At 56.4% G+C, this 21,227-nt stretch overlaps 3 protein-coding genes across 13 annotated transcripts in view; 2 read left to right on the forward strand and 1 right to left on the reverse strand.

Moving 5' to 3' along the window:
* Dgkz (diacylglycerol kinase zeta) overlaps positions 1-7,566 on the forward strand; it is a 41,434-nt gene extending 33,868 nt beyond the window's left edge. For 8 of the 10 annotated variants that reach the window (XM_013352684.2, XM_013352685.2, XM_013352686.1 and 5 more), the window contains 23 exons: positions 17-88; positions 325-420; positions 655-737; positions 836-896; positions 983-1,096; positions 1,183-1,323; positions 1,957-2,035; positions 2,185-2,240; positions 2,336-2,398; positions 2,493-2,566; positions 2,648-2,759; positions 2,966-3,165; positions 3,384-3,484; positions 3,594-3,682; positions 3,763-3,832; positions 3,956-3,996; positions 4,543-4,682; positions 5,295-5,326; positions 5,641-5,684; positions 6,192-6,312; positions 6,395-6,428; positions 6,612-6,711; positions 6,903-7,566. In XM_013352684.2, coding sequence (XP_013208138.1) covers positions 17-88; positions 325-420; positions 655-737; positions 836-896; positions 983-1,096; positions 1,183-1,323; positions 1,957-2,035; positions 2,185-2,240; positions 2,336-2,398; positions 2,493-2,566; positions 2,648-2,759; positions 2,966-3,165; positions 3,384-3,484; positions 3,594-3,682; positions 3,763-3,832; positions 3,956-3,996; positions 4,543-4,682; positions 5,295-5,326; positions 5,641-5,684; positions 6,192-6,312; positions 6,395-6,428; positions 6,612-6,711; positions 6,903-7,019 — 2,040 coding nt within the window. In that variant the 3' untranslated portion in view covers positions 7,020-7,566. The remainder of the gene's footprint in view (positions 1-16; positions 89-324; positions 421-654; positions 738-835; positions 897-982; positions 1,097-1,182; positions 1,324-1,956; positions 2,036-2,184; positions 2,241-2,335; positions 2,399-2,492; positions 2,567-2,647; positions 2,760-2,965; positions 3,166-3,383; positions 3,485-3,593; positions 3,683-3,762; positions 3,833-3,955; positions 3,997-4,542; positions 4,683-5,294; positions 5,327-5,640; positions 5,685-6,191; positions 6,313-6,394; positions 6,429-6,611; positions 6,712-6,902) is intronic. The other 2 variants (XM_005364146.3, XM_013352683.2) reach the window with 2 other exon arrangements.
* A 795-nt stretch (positions 7,567-8,361) lies between these two features.
* On the forward strand, positions 8,362-10,473 carry Mdk (midkine). Of its 2 annotated transcripts, none has more exons than XM_026787828.1 (5): positions 8,362-8,428; positions 8,901-8,977; positions 9,106-9,273; positions 9,362-9,523; positions 10,158-10,473. In XM_026787828.1, exons 1-5 carry the CDS (start codon positions 8,394-8,396, stop codon positions 10,181-10,183), a joined length of 468 nt encoding a protein of 155 aa, XP_026643629.1. In that variant the 5' UTR covers positions 8,362-8,393; the 3' UTR covers positions 10,184-10,473. The 2 variants fall into 2 exon arrangements, with proteins under 2 accessions (XP_026643629.1, XP_005364211.1); XM_005364154.3 differs by lacking the exon at positions 8,362-8,428 and adding an exon at positions 8,553-8,665.
* An 83-nt stretch (positions 10,474-10,556) lies between these two features.
* Chrm4 (cholinergic receptor muscarinic 4) lies at positions 10,557-18,519 on the reverse strand. Its single transcript, XM_005364155.3, has 2 exons — positions 18,247-18,519; positions 10,557-13,018 (listed from the first exon to the last, which is right to left on the reverse strand). Exon 2 carries the CDS (start codon positions 12,984-12,986, stop codon positions 11,550-11,552), a length of 1,437 nt encoding a protein of 478 aa, XP_005364212.1. The 5' UTR covers positions 12,987-13,018; positions 18,247-18,519; the 3' UTR covers positions 10,557-11,549.
* Positions 18,520-21,227: the final 2,708 nt, after the last annotated feature.

Here is a 21,227-nt window from a genome sequence, read left to right on the forward strand (position 1 = left end):
CCTGATTCCTTTGCAGAATACCCTCAAGGCCAGCAAGAAGAAAAAGAGAGCATCCTTCAAGAGGAGATCTAGCAAGAAAGGACCCGAGGTTAGGCCTGGGCTGGGGTGGTTGGGACCAGGAACCAGTTCAGGGCCTTGGACCATACCGCCAGTTTAGCCTGACTCAGTTTGGCTCTGGAGGTCTGAGGAGGTTCCTTGTAGACAGGCCCGTGGAAGGTCTGCTATTGAGGGTGGGTGTGCTCACTTATGGCAGGGGATGCTGAGGGGGATGTAGGCTAGGGCCTCCAGGACAGGAAAGCGCCTTATAGGTTCTCTGTCTCCCAGGAAGGCCGCTGGAAACCCTTCATCATCAGGCCTACCCCATCCCCCCTCATGAAGCCCCTGCTGGTGTTTGTGAACCCTAAGAGTGGGGGCAACCAGGTAGGCATAAGCTTTCCACCCACGAGCCACAAGTGATTAGGGGGCCAGTAGTATACCCACCTGTCCATAGTGGTTCTCAGCAACCATTGGGGCTTCAGCTCCTACCTTGCTTTTCCAGGAACCCTGAGAGGACCTTGTCCCATCTCACTGTTTATTGTAACTGGTTCCCACGATCGTGTCCCCTCTCTCTGCCCCCATCCCCCTCCTCTCATTGTCCCGTGGCTGTCCCTACAGGGCGCTAAGATCATCCAGTCTTTCTTGTGGTATCTGAATCCTCGACAAGTCTTTGACCTGAGCCAGGGGGGACCCAAGGAGGCGTAAGTACTCTACCAGGTTCTCCAGGACAGTGGAGGCTTGCCTCGCTCTTGGTATGTCACATGTCTCCTGACTCTATTCCTGTCCTCCCCTGGCCCAGGCTGGAAATGTACCGCAAAGTGCATAATTTGAGGATTCTGGCTTGTGGGGGTGACGGCACGGTGAGTTCTGTAAGTGGGCCTCATGCCTGCTGCACTCCTCCCCCGTTGCGGACCTGACTGATCCACTGTGCTCTGTCCTCCTCCAGGTTGGCTGGATTCTGTCCACCCTGGACCAACTGCGCTTAAAGCCACCGCCCCCTGTGGCCATCCTGCCCCTGGGTACCGGCAATGACCTGGCCCGCACCCTCAACTGGGGTGGGGTAAGTGCCCTTTAGAACAGGGTTGCCAGAGGGGAAGTATATCCATTGACCACAGAGAAAGCTCAGTCTCAGCCTCTTTCCACCAGGGTTACACCGATGAGCCTGTGTCAAAGATCCTTTCCCATGTAGAGGAGGGTAATGTGGTACAGCTGGACCGCTGGGACCTCCGAGCAGAGCCCAACCCTGAGGCAGGCCCTGAGGAGCGAGATGATGGAGCCACTGACCAGGTAGGTCAGCTAGGGCTACCGGGCAAGGCTTTGTGAGCCTGGGATTTTTTTTTTTTTTTGGTTTTTCGAGACAGGATTTCTCTGTGTAGTTTTGGAGCCTGTCCTGGAACTAGCTCTGTAGACCAGGCTGGTCTCAAACTCACAGGGATTCACCTGCTTCTGCCTCCCAAGTGCTGGCTGAGCCTGGATTCTTAAGGATCTGGCTGGACTCTGCACATTTACTATCTCCGGGGTTCTAGAAAGCTGAGTTTCCAGTTCTACACATTCTGGCCTTTTACTGTCCCAGGAGCGTAGTGGTGCCCACTGCAGGCTGGTTTCTTACTCAGCCTCCTGGTGCATGATTAGGGAGGGCCTCCTGTATGTCAGCCTCTGTTCTGGAGTTGATGCAGTACATGGCATGTGGGGTGCAGTGTTGGCAAGGATCCAGCAGGTCATCCAAGGAGCTGGCCTCCCCGCTCCCAGCTAGAAGAGCAGGGCCTCCCAGCAGCGCTGCAGGGGTGCTGGGGAAGCTTTGGCACACTGTTGACTTGACACAGAGGCCTTCAGAAGTAGATGGACTGAGCAGGGGTAATAACGACTATGGCTGGCACCTGGGAGTCACCTCCTCGTTTCCACACCTTGACATTTTTCTAGCTGCCCCTGGATGTCTTCAACAACTACTTCAGTCTGGGCTTTGATGCCCACGTCACCCTGGAGTTCCATGAGTCCCGAGGTTAGCATCCTCCTGTTGAGGGGACCTGGGGGCCAGGGCAGGCACGGGAGGTTCAAGAGTGTTCCAAGGTGGGCCAGATCTTGCTCTCTTAGTCTTCCTCCTGGGAAGCTCCAGCAGGTTGACTGATATCACCTTCCCTTTCTCTACAGAAGCCAACCCAGAGAAGTTCAACAGCCGCTTTCGGAATAAGATGTTCTACGCTGGGGTAAGTCTGGGGATAGCCAGCCCCCAGCCCCGTGTGCAACTCACAGGACCCCTGTGACAGACACAGTGGTTTATCACACCCTCTGTCTCCAACAGACGGCTTTCTCTGACTTCCTGATGGGCAGCTCCAAGGACTTAGCCAAGCATATCCGCGTGGTGGTAAGGAGGGCTGGCGGACACACAGTGGAGCCCAGTAGGAGGGAGGCCATTAGGGTACACGTGTTCTCCAATACTCCCCTGTTCCTGTGTCCAGTGTGATGGAATAGACCTAACCCCCAAGATCCAGGACCTGAAACCCCAGTGCATCGTTTTTCTGAACATCCCCAGGTGAGGAAATGGGGCTCCTGTGGACCCTGCTGTTCCATCCTGCTGAGTCCATGCCAGAGCCCTTCTGTTCCCTCCCCTTAGGTACTGTGCAGGCACCATGCCCTGGGGCCACCCTGGGGAGCACCATGACTTTGAGCCCCAGAGGCATGATGATGGCTACCTCGAAGTCATCGGCTTCACCATGACATCCCTCGTGAGTGCTCCTTGTCCTAAACTGTTTGTTCTTTTCCCTTCACCAGCCAGGGTTGGGTGCTCACCTCTGCTTTGTTCTTGGCCTGAGTCCCCTAGCTGGACATCTTGGCCTTCTTCCTCTTCCCCTCTCGTCTGCATTGTCTGGGGTTCCCTCGTGTGTTTATCTTGCCCCACCCACCACTTGACCTGAGCATTCTTTGCCCACAGGCAGCACTGCAGGTGGGTGGGCATGGAGAGCGGCTGACCCAGTGCCGAGAAGTGCTGCTCACCACAGCCAAGGCCATCCCTGTGCAGGTGGACGGTGAGCCCTGCAAGCTTGCGGCATCACGTATTCGAATCGCCCTGCGCAACCAGGCCACCATGGTGCAGAAGGCCAAGCGCCGGAGTGCTGCCCCACTGCACAGCGAGTAGGTCCATGGTAGCCATCATGTACCGAGGGGCCTGGAACCAAGCACTGATCTACTTGAGCTTTGGTTTCCTGCCCTGCAAAGGGGACTTGTAGTCTGGTGATAAGAGAGCACTTGCTTGGCATGGTCCTCTTAGCATCCGGTCTTGTGCCCAGCTGAGGACTGGTGTCCTAGGCAGGGTCCTGGCTGAGTTCCTTGTCGTTGGTCCTACCCTACAGTCAGCAGCCAGTCCCCGAGCAGCTGCGGATCCAGGTGAGCAGGGTCAGCATGCACGACTATGAGGCTCTGCACTACGACAAGGAGCAGCTCAAGGAGGCCTGTGAGTGGCAGCAGGGCTGGGGCAGGGAGGAGTGAGCAGCTGCTGGGCTGCCTGCAGACATGCAGCAGGGACATTCAGCCAGCTGCTGAAAGGCTCCTCTGTCTTCTAGCTGTGCCTCTGGGCACTGTGGTGGTCCCTGGGGACAGCGACCTGGAGCTCTGCCGTGCCCACATTGAGAGACTCCAGCAGGAAAGTGGTGTAAGCAGGACGAGGTGGGGGCACCCGAGCTTCCTCCCCAGACTATCCGTGGCCCACTCTGACTTCTGCTTCTGTCACAGGAGCCCGATGGCGCTGGAGCCAAGTCCCCGACATGCCACCAACTATCCTCTAAGTGGTGTTTCTTGGATGGTGAGTCTGCCTTGAAGGGTCAATTCTAGGCAGCGCTGGGCTCTGTCCCGCTAGCCCTCCTTTGGGGGAACCTGGGCTGGGCCAAGGATGTTCCCCATTCTCAGCGAGGCATCTCTTCTCCAGCTACCACTGCCAGCCGCTTCTACAGGATCGACAGGGCGCAGGTAAGCATTACAGGCCCTCCTCCTCCACAGCCAGTTTCTGTACCCTGCACACTCGCACCTCTGCAGGCAAGCTTCAGGGTTAGCCCCACAAGCCAAGCATGCTCACCACAGCCTCTCGGCCATAATATCCTCACATGCCTGTGGCTGTGGATCACATGCCCCCACCCTCCAGGAATGCACAGGGATGGTGCCAACAGAAAAAGCTGGCATACCCAGAAAAGGCTTTCTGGGTGGGTGGAAGGAAGGGAGGGCCTCGAAGCACAGTGCTATCCAGGGAAGCAGAAGAAAATAGCCAGGGCTAGATCACCTGGCTTAGCAGTGGGAAGTAGTTGTTGTGCTGGTGAACGCCACATATAGAGGTGAGGGACCGGGCTGAACAGGAAGACGGACTACCCCACTCTCCCTGCCACCTCCCCCGAGGTTCCTGCTCTGAGAGAGGTTTCTCTAGGTCTGCTGCCTTGCTTGCTGCCCCACCCCCACCCCCACCACTGGGGACTAAGGCCATACATGCTGGCACTGACCTTCAGTTCTAACCCTCCCCCACAGGAGCATCTCAACTATGTGACAGAGATTGCCCAGGATGAGATTTATATCCTAGACCCTGAGCTGCTGGGGGCATCGGCACAGCCTGACCTCCCCACCCCTACCTCCCCGCTCCCTGCCTCCCCGTGTTCCCCCATACCCCGGTGAGTCCCAGAGCCCCCCTGACCACCACTCCCCCAGCTTTAAACCCTGTCTGCTGGCTGCAGGCTTGGAATTCCCTGCCTTTAGACACAGCGTGAGCACTCAGGGGCAGGCTCTGTCCCTCTGCTAGGATGCTCCCTACCGTCTGAACAAGTGCAGGGCCACACAGGCCACTCCCCAGCCCAGAATCCCTCTTCCTCAGCAGCCCTTCAGTCCTGAGCCTCCTGGCCTGTCTGTCCATTGTCCCCTGAGGTCCCAGGCCATCCTCTGGACTTTGGACTTGCTGCCTCCTACTTGCCCCTTTTCAGACACCCCACCTCAGTCTCAGCTTGGCTTCTCCCTCTCAGGGGGATCTTTTCCAGGAATGCCACCTGAAGGTTGGGAAGTATCTAGTCTCCAGTTACCATCTGCTTGGTCACCCTGCCCCGTTGTGTTCAGTAGCACTTCCAGATTCCTTATTTCCTGGTTGGCTTATGTCTCTGAGCTCGGATGGGAGCCGTATGGCTCCCTGCTTGTTCTCCACAGTGTGTGATGTGCAGGAAGCACTCAATAGACTTGAAAAAATGAAGGCCAATATGTGCGCTGGGTCACAACTCACCCTGTTCTGTTTGCAGGTCACTGCAGGGGGATGCTGCACCACCTCAAGGTGAGGTCTTTCCCTAGGGTCCTGCCACTCTCCTTTCCTTGGTCTATGTGTGAGGTTCAGTGGGAGTCAGCCATTGAGTCCCGTGTTATCATATGCCCCAGCGGGTTCCTACCCTGGACAGTGGTTCCTACCCTGGACAGTGGTTCCTACCCTGGACAGTGAGTGGTTCCTACCCTGGACAGTGAGTGGTTCCTACCCTGGACAGTGAGTGGTTCCTACCCTGGACAGTGGTCCATCATCACACACACTGTTCACACATCAAGCCATGCCCAGGCCACTGACCTCAGGGTCTGATGGACAGATGTTCTGTGCAGGTGAAGAGCTGATTGAAGCTGCCAAGAGGAATGACTTCTGCAAGGTACCAGTCAGAGCTTAGCCTTGCCCCTGGAGCCCTCACCTTGGGCGGTATTAGGCACTTGTCATCAGCTGGTCCTCCATATGGGATTGCCCTGTCTAGGTGACTTGCTGCTAGGGGCTACTCACCCAGTCTTCCTGTCCCTCGTACTTGGACCAGAGTCAATCTTAAAGGGATTGCAGGCTCCAGAGCTTGGTTGGCTGTACATTTTGGGGGAGTCCTCACATGTCAGATGAGAAGACTTGTATCTCTAATGACACCTCAGAAGCCACCTGTGGTGACATATACCTTTAATCCCAGCTCTCAGGAGGCAGAGGCAGGAGGATCTCTGTGAATTCAAGACCAGTCTGGTCTACATAGTTCCAGGACAGCCAGGACTACATAGAGACCTGTCTCAAAACAGCAAAACCCTCAAAGGCTCCTAGTGTGATCTGTGTGAGCCTATGCCTGGGTCCATGCTTGTGGAGGGAGGGAGACCCAGCTCTGCTCTGCCTTGCCCATTATCCTCAGCTCCAGGAGCTACACCGAGCAGGAGGTGACCTCATGCACCGGGACCAGCAGAGCCGCACACTCTTGCACCACGCAGTCAGCACTGGCAGTAAGGAAGTGGTCCGCTATCTGCTGGACCATGGTAAGCTGTGCTCCTGGGCCTGGGCCTGGGCCTGGGTGGGAAGAAAGGGGCTGTCAGGCTCTGAGTGCCTTTCCTCCTTCAGCACCTCCAGAGATCCTTGATGCTGTGGAGGAGAAGTGAGTACTGGGACAGAGCCCCTGGCCCGCCTGAAAACCACCTTCCTTCAGTCCTAACCATCTGGTCACCCAAAGCCCAAGAACCCTTTTTGACCAGCATGGGGTACCCCTCCCCCTCTTGTCAAACTCCTGCCCTTTCTGCTGGCTGTTGGAAAGTGTCCACAAGCAGCCCCTGCCCCCCAGTGGGGAGACCTGTCTCCACCAGGCAGCTGCCCTGGGCCAGCGCACCATCTGCCACTACATCGTGGAAGCTGGGGCCTCCCTCATGAAGACAGACCAGCAGGTGAGCCTGGCAGAACCCAAACCCGCCCTTTTCCAGAAATTGGGGGCAGGGCTACGAAACTTGAAGCTGTTTCCAAGTAATCCAGGCCTTGAGAAACCTGAGCTGGGAAGGGAAAACTTTGTAACCTGTGAGGTTACCCCTCCCCCACAGGCCCTCTCTGAAGGCCGTGGGGCCCTTCCACCCTTTTCCAGGGCGACACTCCCCGGCAGCGAGCTGAGAAGGCTCAGGACACAGAGTTGGCTGCCTACCTGGAGAACAGACAGCACTACCAGATGATCCAGCGTGAGGACCAGGAGACGGCTGTGTAGTGCAGGGCACCACAGAGGACCACAGTGTCCTTTGCCCCCCTCACTGCCACATTCCTGTCGGGTGGCCATGGGGGGACCCTGCCCCAGGGAAAGAGCCCCGTGCCACCCCCGAGAAGCCACTCAGATCTAGGGCTGGACTCTGAGGAGCTGGACTCTCGCCTGTCCCTGTGTTCATGGGGAACAGGAGATGGGCTGGCGGATCCCTTCAGGCAGCCTTCCCCTCACCATGGCAGATGGAAGGCAGGACAGAAAGCACCGATAGGAAGGCCTGCTCGCAGCAGGCCATTTGCTAGCTGCCTGGCCCTTTGGACTGTCAGGAGGCTTGGGGTGCCTAGCCCTTCGCTCTGACCCACCCACCAGGGCCTCCCAGAAACTGAAGAGCCTGCTGTATTCACCTGCCCGCGGCCCTGCTTGGCGCCTACCCTGGTGATCCTCATGTACCCAGTCATTTCATTTCAGACTGTATGGCCTGGGGTGGGGGGTGGGGCTCCCACGGTGACTTGTTTACAGCTGGGTGTGACTCAGTAAAGTGAATTTTTTTTCCTTTCTTGTTTTCTTTTTCCTTGTGTGGGTCTCTGATAAGCAGCGGCGTGTGCCTGGTTAACTTAGAGTTGGGGAATGGTCACCAGTATCTCAGACCGTTACAGGGGTGCCTAGCTGGGATGGGTATGCCCGGCTCCTGACCTCTGCCTAGTGGCTTAGGCTCCCAGGGCCAGAGGGGGAGCTGATTTCCTCTGCTTCCCGCTCCTGCTGGGGCGATAACAATGAAAGTAAAAGGGGCGGGGCGGGGGCGGGCGGGGGTTCTCCGGTCCCTTGGCCCTGTGCCCTGGAGCAGTACCGCAGCCCCCTCCCCCTGGCCTGTAGTGGGGGGGGGGCAGGGGGAACAACTGGTTGAGGTGAGCCTGAGGCCCCAGGGTCAGGGGTGGGCGGTTATCACCTTCAGTGAAGCCTGGTCTGGAACTTCTCAGACAGGCCCTGTCAGCTACAAGGTTTACCAATCTCAGGCCTGCGCCCCCACCCCCTCCTAACCTCACTAGAAAAAGGGTCTTGAGCTTTGCTCGTCCCCAGCCAACTGGGGTCCCGGATACTCAGCTCCCGTACACATCAAAGCCCCTCCTTGCCCTCTGAGTGATCTGATCCCCAACAAGTAGGAGGTGAGCCAGGCCCCGAAGGTTAGCATCATGGATGCAGAGGCCTTCCTGGGTCTGTGACACCAGGCAGACTCGGTGCCCGCAGAGGGCAAGCGAAGGGGTGTCCTAAGAGCTGTCGGCAAAGGGGACAAGTCCAAACCAGGGAAGGGGGAGGCGGGAGGAGGAAGAGTGCTGTGGCTCCAGAGCCCATGAGAGGACTTTGAGCCAGGAGTGGAGGGGCAAGATGGAGCTCCTGGGCCAGAGACTCAGAGATCAGAGGTGAGGGGCAGGCGCGGGAGAGCAGCTAGGGGCGGGAGTGGAGGCGGGGACTAGGGGGGTCTAAGGAGGTGCGGGTTTGAGGGGAGGGGGCGGGCGGGTCCTTCCATGGGAGTGGGGGGAGGGGCGGGGGCCCATGTGACCGGCTCAGACCGGTTCTGGAGACAAAAGGGGCCGCAGCGGTCTTGGCGGACCGTAGCTGTAGCGGGAGGGAGCGAAGCATCCACCGACAGTGAGCGAGTGAGCGCGCACAGCAGCCGCGGCCTCAGTCCCTCTAGGCTGCAGCCACCAAGGAGACTGAGGCGGGGGTGGGGGGCTACGCTGAGTCCCGGAATTGCGGCTTCAAGTCCTCCCTCCGTCGGCCCCTTGTCGGCCGGACCCCTTGGGCCTGGAAAGTGGGCCAAGTCGGGGTGGAAGGTGTTGTCCCCATCGGGGAAGGGAATGGGCAGGAAACTAACCCAAACTTTTCCTCTAGGATGCAGCACCGAGGCTTCTTCCTTCTAGCCCTTCTTGCCCTCCTGGCGCTCACGTCCGCCGTGGCCAAAAAGAAAGGTGATGGGATAGGGTGGGCTCAGGAGGAAAAGGCCGGGAGGGCAAGTGAGGCCGCAGGACCTAGGGATTAGTCTCCCAGGGAGTTTCTGTGTAAGCCAAGTCTTAACTCTGTTCCTTGCACTTTATAGACAAGGTGAAGAAGGGCAGCCTGGGGAGCGAGTGTTCGGAGTGGACCTGGGGGCCCTGCATCCCCAGCAGCAAAGACTGCGGCATGGGTTTCCGCGAGGGTACCTGTGGAGCCCAGACCCAGCGCATCCATTGCAAGGTGCCCTGCAACTGGAAGAAGGAATTTGGAGGTGAGGTGGGGCACTGGAGGAGGGCAGGAAGGCAGGGGGCAGCCACAAGCCTCCTGTTTCTCACCCCGTGGGGCCACTCTCCCATCAGCCGACTGCAAGTACAAGTTTGAGAACTGGGGGTCGTGTGATGGAAGCACCGGCACCAGAGCACGCCAAGGGACCCTGAAGAAGGCTCGCTACAATGCCCAGTGCCAGGAGACCATCCGCGTGACCAAGCCCTGCACCTCGAAGACCAAGGCGAAGACCAAAGGTCAGTGAATACGGTGGGGCTGTGGATCTGGTTAGGGACTTTGCGCCATCTTTTCAGAGCGGTCTTAGAGTTGGAAATGGGCCGGTACTCGAAGGAGGCGCTAAACCTCTTTGCCCAAGTAGGAGCTACTCTTCCTGTTGGATCGTCCGATTTTCGTCCTGGAAAAGGCCTGTCTTTGTCACCTGAGGAGGGTTGGGTAGGGTGCCCTTAAAACTATAGGAAAGATGTCCCAAAGGGCCATGCTGCTGCCTGACCCACAATTATCATTGAGGCCAACAGGGCAGAGGTCAGTCTGCCCACTTCCCAGGTGAGAAACACAGATATACTCTGATCCTGGATGAAAACCAGGCCGGGCTGAAGCAGTAAGATAGCCGTGACTTCAAGGCTACAGAGTAAGACTCTGTTAAAAAAAAAAAAAAAAAAAAAAAGAAGAAGAAGAAGAGGTGGGGGGAAGGGGGTAAAAAGTTGCAGGAATGAGAAAAGGCTTAGTTGGCATCACAATGGCTGCCCTTTCCATCCACTTCCAGGTTAACTGATCAAAGACCACTAGGGGGCAGGATCTTCTCTCGTTGTACTTACTTGTTGTGGGCAGGTCTCACCCCATCACCTAACTAGAGCGTTTCTTGTTTTCCAGCCAAGAAAGGGAAAGGAAAAGATTGATCTCAGGATGCTGGAGAGCCTCTGGCCTACCTGGGTCCCTGAAGGAGACTTCTCTCCCACGGGCCCAAAATAGAACCCACCAGTGCCTTTTGTCTTCCACAGCCTTGTCAATCACGCCCTGCCTCTGCCTTCTCACCCCACACCAAGTGCCCAAAGTGGGGAGGGACAAGCACAAGGGATTCTAGGAAGCTTGAGCCTCCCCAGAGGGATCTGATTCCCAGCACCCCATTTTGTTCTCCCACCCTGTTATGTTAAGAAATGAATAAAATAAACTCATTTTTTTTGTCCAATAAAAGCTTCTTTTTTAATATATAAAAGTCCCTTCCCAGGGAGTTTGCCATAGAGTTTTGTTGGGGTTGGGGTGGGGAAAGACGGGCTGAAGGGAGTTGAGGCCTACTAGGAAGTGTCCCAACAGCTCAGGAAAGAGCAGAACATTTATGAGAATGTCTTCCAGAGCCCCCTGGGTGTCATCTCTCCCGGGAACCACAGGGCTGGGGTTAGGGAAGAGAACCCAGATGCCTCACCTAGTTAAGAGTCTTGGTCCCGCCTCCTGCCAGTCTGGAGGGTTCTCCCCGGGGAGATGAAGGTGCTTACCTCACCTGCACCATCGCCAAGTTCACCCCCCACACCACACTTTCTTCTTTCTCTTGGGCCTCCCTCCTGCAGAGGTGGAGAATACCGCCCTTCGTTTGAAGCCTATGGGGGGGTGCTCTTTACAGTAAGATTCACTACTGTCTGACTAAGTCCTGGTCCCCTGTAGTCTGTATCAGCTTCTTAGCTTGGTTTCCCAGTTGCCCCATCCAGATGTGACTGCTGGCCAGGGAAGGGACCAAGTGTCAGTGGGCACCTCAGCCTGGCTGAATCTCTCACCCTGGAGAGGGAATTGGGGGCAGGGAAGGGCCGAGCCTACATGCAGGGGGAGGGGGTGCAGGGAGGCGGAAAGCACCGATTCCAGCAGAACGGGGTACCCCACCCCTCCAAGCCCCACCCCTCCAAGCCTGGCTCCTTTGCTCCTGGCCTCTGCTCTCCTATTGGCTCTTCCATCTCTGCTGATGGCCGGCCTTGACAGAGCCGCTGCCCACATCCAGTCATCCATCCTCCTGTCCCATCCTCCTGAGGCAGGGTGACAGATAGGGGCCAGGTGGTGCCAGTTCAGACCGTCCGGGGCTGAGCTCCGGGCTTCGGTAGAGATCTACCCTCCAAACCCAGCAAAGAGCTTCTTGTGCCTCACTGTAAAGAGACCTGTTCTCTTTAGCAGATGCGAACTCAGAATGGGGCCACCTACTTGTTCCTCCACAGCCGGTGAGCCCATGTGGTTCCCCGGTACACACTCATGACACCAGCACCTCCTAGGGCACCTGCCTGTCTACCTGGCCGTGCCGATGTTCCGATACTGGCATAGCAGGAGGTGCCGGAAGGTCTTTTTGAAAGTGGCATTGCAAAGTGCATAGCAGGCAGGGTTGATGGTGCTGTTGACGTAGCAGAGCCAGTAGCCAATGGACCACACCCTCTCAGGGATACAGCTCTGGCAAAAGGTGTTCACCAGGACCATGACATTGTAGGGTGTCCAGGTGAGGATGAAGGCCAGCAGGATGGCAAAGATGGTCCGAGTCACTTTGCGCTCGCGGGCCGCCATCTGTCGCTTCTTCCGCACCTGGTTGCGAGCAATGCTGGCGAACTTTCGGGCCACATTAGCTGCTGGGCGCATGCCAGCTGGAGTGGCCGGTACAATCTCAATGGCTGTCACACACTCATTGCCTGTCTGCTTGGTTACAATCTGAATCTTGGACCATTTAGAGGCTGGGTTGAGGGTTCGTGGCTGCAGGGTAGGGGCGGGCAGGGCTGGTGTGGTGGCCTCTGTGGTGGACAGCTCTGTGGGTGGCCGTTCCTTGGTGTTCTGGGTGGCACTGCCAGAGCTCGACTCATTGGAAGTGTCCTTGTCGGTCACCGGGCGTGGAGGCGGGGGCAGGGCTGGCGGAGGGGCCTCTTCTAGCTTCCCGTTGCGCAGTTCCTCTCGAGAAGCGCCCCCTGGTGGAGGTTTCTTGATACTCGGCTTCATCAGGGGGCTCTTGAGGAAAGCCAGAGTCTTGGCCTTCTTCTCCTTGGGGCCCTCAGGTCGATGCTTGTGAACTCGACTACGACTTGCGAGTGAGATGTGAATGTACAGCACCGTCATGATGACCACGGGCAGATAGAAGGCAGCAATGGCTGTGCCGAAGGTCACTGCCGGGTTGGATAAGAACTGGATGAAACACTGGTTATCAGGCACTGTCCTCTTGCCCACCACAAACTGCCAGAACAAGATGGCGGGGGCCCAGAGCACAAAGGACAGGACCCAGGCAGCCGCAATCATGAGGCCTGCCATTTTAGTAGTGCGGCGGGCAGGGTAGGTAAGGGGTTTGGTGACGCAGAAGTAGCGGTCAAAGCTGATGATGAGAAGGTTCATGACGGAGGCATTGCTCACTACATAGTCCAGGGCCAGCCACAGGTCACAGACCACCGCGCCCAGGGGCCAGTAGCCCTTGATGATGTACACGGTGTAGAGATTCATGGAGAACGCACCTATGATGAGATCCGCGCATGCCAGGCTGAACAGGAAGTAGTTGTTGACTGTCTGCAGCTGCCTGTTGACTTTGATGGACAGCATCACCAGGATGTTACCCACAACAGTCACCAGGCTCAGTGAGCCTGTCACTGTGGCGATGAACACCATCTCCACTGTCTCCAGGTGGTTATGGGTGGCTGTGACCAGGCGCACAGACTGATTGGCTGAGCTGCCATTGCCAGGTGTGAAGTTCGCCATGCTGAGCCCAGCTGGGTACAGGTAGGCAGTGGCTGGAGGGGAAGGAGACAGGAAGGGGTGAGTTGTTGAAGAGGGTGAGGGGGCCACATGGCAGGAGGGAGGTCACCCGGGAAGAAGTTAGGGCGCTCCAGCACACTGTCCCGCAGTTTTCACTCATAAAGTGAGTAGAACTGAGAGCCTCCTGGGGGCCCAGTGCTGGCGTCAGCTCAGGGCTGAGATCAGAAGCAGATGAAACACTCATGGTTCCCACAGAATGGATAACCCAGTTTGGGGAGAGATGGAAGCGTGAGGAAAGGAAAATAAGGCAGAGAAGGGTAACAGAAGTGAGTCAGAAGACAGGAGAGGGGTTGTTCCTTGTGGGTGATCGTGTGCCTCCCCTGGGAGATGACGGAACAACGACAAGGGGACGGCCATGCGAAGAGCTGTGGCACATGGCCGGGATAAGACATGGACAGGCCAGTATATGGAGCCCAGGAAAGCAAAGGCAGTGTGAGGAATGTCCCAGACTGCAAGGTGGAGACGGAGTGAAGTGTTGGATCATTTGCTCCCTCACTCATGTCCTTCCAAGCCTGCTTCTTGGGTACCGAGGATTGTGCCCAGCGCCACACATGGTAGACGTGCACACACAGACCACACGCGGTAGACGTGCACACACAGACCACACGCGGTAGACGTGCACGCGCAGACCACACGCAGTAGACGTGTACGCACAGACCACACGCGGTAGACGTGCACCACATGCACAGACCACAAGCACAGACCACACATGGTAGACGTGCACACACAGACCACACGCAGTAAACGTTCATGCACAGACCACATGCAGTAGACGTGCACGCACAGACCACACACAGTAGACGAGCACCACACGCACAGACCACACGTGGTAGACGTGCACCACACGCACAGACCTCTCGCCCACATAGTCAGCCCTGCTTGGCCATTTCTTTTCTTTTTTCTTCCTTTCTTTTCTTTTCCCTTTCTTTCTTTCTTCTTTCTTTCTTTCTTTTTTTTTTTTTTTTTCGAGACAGGGTTTCTCTGTGGTTTTGGAGCCTATCCTGGAACTAGCTCTGTAGACCAGGCTGGTCTCGAACTCACAGAGATCCGCCTGCCTCTGCCTCCCGAGTGCTGGGATTAAAGGCATGCGCCACCACCGCCCGGCTTCTTTCTTTCTTTCTTGAGATAGGGTCTTAACTAACAGGCTGACCTCAAACTCACAGAGTTTGATCTTCCTGTCTGTCTCTAGAGGGCTGGAATTAAGGGCATGTACCACCACATCCAGCCACTTGGGTGTGTCTTAACCAAATATGGCCGAGCTCTGGAGGCTTGTTCTCGACCCCCACATCTACACTGCAGATGCAGGCAACAATGCAGGAGCGGTGTCAGCGGTCTCCTAAGTTCCTACATTCTGTGACGGGCATCGTCACAACGAACCTGGGGCAGATGCTGAGGAAATGGCACAGGCGTGTTAAATAACCTCTGTAGTTATTTGAATAAATGGGGTTCCGTGTTTCCTTGATGTCCCGCTGCTGGTAGAGTGCATTTGAGGGGCAAAGAAGATGGTCCTAGAACTAAGACACAGATCCTGATGCTCTCAGGAGGTGAGGTGCGAGCTGGGATGCCAGGAGAGGAGTAAGAAGATTCAAGCTCAGCGTTGCCTCCCCAGCCCAGCCCCAGGGGATGAGTGGCCACTGCAGGGGCAGTGGTAGGCTCTCAGCGTCCCAGGGCTCCAAACACAAGAAATCAGAAATTTAAAGGACTCAGAAGCTGAGGAATGGTCTTCCTGATTTCCTCAGAACCCAGGCCAGTCTAACCTCCCCTGGGAGTCATCCTGCAGCCAGCCTCTGAGTTCACATTCCACACAGAGAATGACCCGGCTGAGGTCCGACAAGGCCCTCCTGAGTCTGCTTCCCTCCCACCAGGCTCCCTTCAGCTCCCCCCCCCCTTCCTCTTCCATACATGTGAGGGAGGCCCACGCCCAGCACACTGTGCCAGGGCAGCAGCTCAGCCCAGCCTCCTTCACACCCGCCAACACACAACCATTCCACATACGCACACAGGCCCCATCTCAGCCACACGCAGGTTGTATACGCAATTCTGTGCGTCTGTCTGTGTGTGTGAACGAGGAAACGAGGGTACAGCAGCCGGCTGTGGAGGAAGATGCACCCCGTCTGCAGCCTGGTTCAGTGGAAGGCCAGCAAGGCCTAGCTGGACTGTCTGAGGAGAGTCATCTGTGCTCCTAGGACTTAACTCCCTCATTTACAAAACAGGATCTCATCCCATCACAGTCTTTGAATAGCCAGGTGATCCTGTCAGCGCCACAGTTTGCTCTCCACCTGGAGATGGTGCTGCAGGCTGCAGACACATGCCAAGCTTGGCCCCAGTCCTCCAGTGCCCCCTCCCCGGCACAGAAGACACAAGACCCTGCCGTTAACTTCAAAATTAAATTCTCCTGCTCTAAATCCTTGGGTCAAAGAAGGACAGGAGGAGAGGGGGTAATGATCCCTCCAAGGTCACCCAAGGAGTCAAGGGTAAGACAGATGGGTCCCTCTAAGAGTCTCCACAGTGCCCTTCAGCGCCAAGAACCCCAAAATGGAGCTCCAAGCGTCAGTTTAGGAGCTAGAACGGTAGTAGCATCAAGCAGAGCCACCTTTCCCAGGGCACTTGGTGGCAGAGGCAGGCGTAAGCCAGGAGGGAGACACTAGTGCATACCAAGGAAAACCTCACCACTCTCTCAGGGCCAGAACAAAAGGCAGCAGCCAGCAGGTTAGGAAGCAGGTAGGGGTGGGGAGAAGATGTGACACAAGAAAACACAGCAAAAGTCTTGTTTATTGAGTGTTAACCTGAGTTAGGAGCCCCTTGGAGCTTTTCCTATAGATGGTCACGTTTAATGCCTACAGCAGCCAGAAAAGGCGTTGCACTATTGCTAGCCTCGTCTTACAGAGGGGCTTCCTGTTAATAAACTTGGTGAAAGCCATCCCGTTCAAGAAGAGTTGGGTCAGGATTAGCACCCAAAGACACTTTCTTATCTCCAAGGTACCTCCCAAACCACACCAGAGAGAAGCCCACCAGATGCATCTCAGGTGTGGAACCCTCATATTCCATCCAGCTTGGGTTTGACCTTTCGTCCTCCTGGAACCAGACACAGCCTGGATAAGTAAGTGACCAGATAAATGCTGGGTGGCTTGGTTTTCCCAGGCCCTGCCAGATGCAGGTTGGGTAAAATCCAGTTTTCTCAACTCGGTCCCAGTTTTCTTTCAGGACCTCTTTGATTCTCTCTCAGACGTTCACACTGCAACACCCGTGGACACAATTTTCCCAGAACCCGGTCCAACTAGGATCTGGGAAGGCTCGCAGCCGTCGCCCTGACCTGTGCGCACCGCTAGATGGCAATGTCGGTCCCCGGGTGCCAGATCCGGACCCCGAGTCAGTGGCCGTGTTCGACATGTCCCCAAGTCCCAGTGCAAATCGCGAATACAGAAAAGCCTCAGGGCAGGGCTTCTCCAGCAAGGGACCAAAGGGAAGGGAACACCGACAGACTCCGTAGCTCTAAGCCGCCACAAAGGTTCCCTAGGTTCGACCGGAGGCTCAAGGATGAGAAACTTTAGGGCGTCGGGATTCCATCAGCATCTTGCAAGGCACCCATCAAGGAACGTGTAGGTGGGAACGCGACTGCAAGTTCTGTTTGTGTGTGACTACCCGAGAGTGCGAGTAGACACTCGTAGCTTCCTGCATGTGCCAGTGTGCGCACCGCCACGCCTGGATACCGGTGTGCCTTTGAGCGCGTGAGCATGCCAGCGCCATGTGGACACGTGCATATGCATGTGTGTGCGTGCTTAGGGTGCTATGGGCTGGCCCAAGCTCACGGCTTGGGTCGGTGTACCCATCAGCGAGTGATCAGTCACATCCAAAGCCTATGGCGGGAACGGCCGGGAAGCGCCCGGCCTGTGGATGGGGAAAGGGTCGAGAAAAGATCAAAATTTTGGTTGCGAGGAAACCCTTACTTTGGAACCACTATCTTAGTGGCCTGTGCGCCTGGCCCTGTCTGCATTCTCAAGAATAGAGAGCATGCAGTCCCAGCCGTGGACTTCTGACGAGAAGCCTCTGCGATAGTCGCCCAATAGAGCCGTGAGGGTCACCGGGCTCAGTTCAGAGTACCCCATGCATTGAAGGCAGGGCAGAACCTCCAAATGGGGAGCCAGCAGAGGTTCACTCTCCAACCCGCACCCGCTGGAAAGGCCCTATCTAGTCCCATCAGTCAAAATAGGCACCGAGTTCACAAGCCGTGGACTCAAGTATACCTAAGGGGCCACCTCAGAGCTTATTATCCTTTGCCCACCTCGCCTCTCCTCCACGTCTGGGTCCCTCTGGGTCCGGGTTGAAAGGGCCAAGATTCTCGGATGCCCCGCCCTCCCATCAACCCCCCCAGGCACGCAGTTCCTGTAGTCTCTGGGCGTGGGCTGTGCTTCCGTGGGTCCTCGAGCCCCTTTCCCTGCTGGGGACAAGATGGGAAAGGGTGGTTTGGGCGCCCGTGGGGTGGCTCGTGGGGTAGGTTTTCGATTATTAAGCGATCACTTTAGGAGAGCTATGGCCCCAGATCTGTCCCTGGGGCGGAGAGAAGCCTACGTACTTAAGGGGAAGGGAGAGGGGCGCAGGATATTGGGCCAAGTCATTGTGCCCAACACTTCCTCTGAGAGCTGGGAGGGTGGGGAACCAGGAGACTATCTCCCCGGATGGGTAAAAGCAAGATTTAGTCCTGGAGAGGAGGAAGGGTGCCAGGAGAAAACAGGGGTGTTTTCCGTCGGGGCTCAAGGTCGCGGACAGAGGACTCTACTGGCGAGAATGTGCTGGTAGATCCGGGTGGGCCAAGGTGGTTAGGGAGGGCGGAGGGACGGGCGGGAAAAGGGCGCCTTGGGGCTTCTTCCGGCGCTCTATAGAGCAGCCAACCGGAGGGAATGAGGGAGTGTGGGTCCTGACCCGACGGCTGCCTGGCTTTAGGGCTGGGGCTGTGGGCTGAAACTCTTCTGCCCCTAGCCTCCTGGATGATCATCTGTCTCTGGAGGCGCACCTGGAGAAACCTTTCAGAGACCCAGAGCCCTTCTTTCAGAGGGGCCCCCCAACCCCTGAGCTCCCCGGTCCTTCTGCACCGCGCTTGACACTTGCGGGGGTCTGGGAGCCACCTCTGGAGACCCCCAGCGGGTCCCGGGGCCTCACATCGTCGTCTTGCACAGGAGCCCCTCGCCCCCGCGGAGTTACTCACCCGCTGCTTCTGTCTTGGTCCGCTGGCGTCGGACAGACGGCGGGACAAGCTAGAGGCCTCGCGAGTCGGCGAGGTGGGCGAATGGGCCGTAGACCGGGGGCGAGGACGGGGTGTCAAGGGGCGGCCCCTGCTTCGCCTGCAGCTCCTGGCGCTGTGGCTCCGACTCGCGCTCACGCTCGCACTTTTCCCCGAGCCGCGTGATGTCACAGGGAAGCAGCCAATCGTGGTGGGGACGCACCGCCCGCTCGGGGCCGGTCACCCAGCGGCGACGCGCGGGGGTCACCACCTGGAGCGTCGGACACCCTTAATGCTTGCGCCCCTCCCGGGAATTCGCCCGCGACTCGGGGCTCCAGCACCGTGGGCACCGCCCACAACCTCCAGGGTGGATTAGCCTCGGGCGCTGCCCTCCGGGGGAGGGGGTGAGGGGGGTTGTCCGCGTTGTCATGGGGACAAGGCGCCCCCTCGCGGGCTGGGAGGGAACAAGGCGGCCAAGTCTGGCTATGCGCCCCGCCTCCGCCCTAACCACACACTCCGGACCCCGAAGTGTTTTCGCGCCTCTCCATGGCTTCAGCCCCTCCATTGTCCCGCTTGAGGTTTAACCGCGGTCTTGAGGGTTTGGTCCCAGCAGCAGGTGGTGTGTGGCGGGGCGGATTCGGCCAACATAGCTCTGTCGGGGCAGAGGGCTGCTTGTTGGCCGCCGGGCAGTCAAAAGATTGGAGCCGTCGGGGACTGGGGAAGAGAATAAGAGGGCAGGCGAACATCTACGCTGGCAGAAGACCTTGTCCCTCTCCAGGCCCGGAAAGGGGCGCGCACCAGTTGTGAGACCGAAAATGGCACGAGCCTCCTATCCAGCCGCGACACGAGGAATGAGTTCCTCGCTGCCGTCGAGGGGGAAGCCAGGTGCCCAAGGTCACCCGGGACAGAAGAGACCCCCCCCCCCCACGCCTATCCGGGTCTTTCAGACTTGCTGCAACTGTGTTAGGCTAAGGCCCAAAGTAGATTCAGCACCTCGGACAGCTCTGCCATGGCCTTTGCCCGCAGGTCGAGTTGCTTTCTTCCTGCCAGGGTTGGAAGCAACTAACTCTTCGCGCCTGGGCCCCGTCACCCACAAAGCTTCTTGAGTGTCAACAGCCAACCCTAAGCCAGCTGACTCCTTTTCTTGGAAAAACAACCTGAGACGTGGAGAAACAAAAGTGAGGGGGGGGTGTGTGTGTGTGAAGAGGTGGGGAGCCGAGTTAAAGCCGGTGAGAGGGATTTACTGCTGAAGAAGTGGAGGTCTGCTCTGATGAGAGTTGAAGGCTAGGGCTGGCTGGGTGGGACGGTGTGAGAAGCCATCTTTCTCCCCATGGGCGCTTTGGTCTCCCATGATTCTCATAAGTACATTGTTCTTGACCCCAGTTTATAGATGAGGGGCAGCTCAACTGAGACACATGAAATCAACTCCTTCCACTTGGCCATACCCCACTCCCTGGGGCCCAGGAAGACACTTCCAGGAGTGGAAGTGGTGTGTGTATGGGAGAGGGCAGAATGGTGAGCAGTCACATGAAGAAACAAGCCAGGTTTGTTAAGAACAGAAGGTTCCAGAAACCAGAAATGCCTCCAAACACTAATCCAGTGAGGCTTGGGCTGTTACCTCACCCACCCACATCTCAGCACTCACAGATGAACCCTGAGAAGCTGAACTGGAACTGGGGGACACAGTTTATCTGTTCTTTCTTTGACCTAATGGCCTCTGAACATTTTCCTTATCTCTTAGGGACTCCCAGTCCTTGCCCTGCTGATAACGCATCTATGATGTGTAAGTTGCCCTGCAAAGGCGGCTCTCCCTGGGCGTGCATCCTTTGCCAGGTAGTAGAGGTGGACGAGACATGCTCACATTTGATATTTGAACTGCTTTATCACAAGCCTTCTTCATATCCTTTCCCAACCAGTTAGAGAGCACGTCCAGATCCATTCAGTTTCCCCTACGCCTGGACTTCTGTGCTGAAGACGGCGGATGTGTATGCCTTGGCTTAGTCATGTGGCCCAAGGTAACTGAAGGAATCACTTCATGGTTTTTGGAAGGGGTAGATCGTGCACATTTAGCACATGGTTTACACTCAAATTCAGTCTCTATTGTCAAACCAAGGCACACTTCTTCCTGTTTGTAGTAGTAGTAGGTGGGAAAGAGTATGTTGGGGGTCATTCAAGGGGACCAACAAGCACTGGGAACACGGCTGCAGCTGGCAAAGCCCCAAAGACTACTTGACCTGAGGACCTCATGCTGTTACTGAGCACAGCCGGCTGTTGTCACCACACCCCTCATAATCTTTGGGTTGGATGAAAACTCTCAGGGGGTTCGAGTCCCTTACTGCTGCTTAAAATACAGTGATTGACTTTTTCTGAGCATTGCTGCTGGAGAGTAATGATGCAAACCACCACTCTTAGAAAGAATTTAGACAAGCAGAAATGTTAATAAGGTTAAGAAATTTTTGTTAATGGCTTTGAGGTAGAAAATCTTGGGGAACAATTTAAAGTTTAGAAAGGCATAATTTTAAGAGCTGAGGGAGGGCCTCATTGAGGTCAGGGGACAAAACAAAGGCAGCCTGGCCATTGCCGGCTGCTGTGCCTTGTTAGGCTGGGTTGGTGACGAAGGTGATGGTTAATTCCTTGTTCCCATTTCTGCCCTCAGCTTTCTGATCTGATAGAATAAAAAGAAATTATTGGTGAGTGGATATGCACCCTAAGAATTTAGAAATGATTGTTTTTCATATATGTAACTTTGGATTTGTGATTCTTTTAAGATTTTTCATAAGATTATTTTTTGAGATAAAGTGATCCATTCTTTGTAACCACAAAATGCAGTCTGCAAGTAAAAGAACTGGCTGAAAAAATACCTTGCAAATAGGGCAGTGGTTGCACACGCCTTTAATCCCAGCACTCGAGAGGCAGACTCAGGCCTATCTCTGAATTTGAGGCCAGCCTGGTCTACAAAGTGAGTT

Source organism: Microtus ochrogaster, assembly GCF_000317375.1.
Source record: "Microtus ochrogaster isolate Prairie Vole_2 chromosome 14 unlocalized genomic scaffold, MicOch1.0 chr14_random_1, whole genome shotgun sequence".
NCBI classification, from domain to species: domain Eukaryota; kingdom Metazoa; phylum Chordata; class Mammalia; order Rodentia; family Cricetidae; genus Microtus; species Microtus ochrogaster.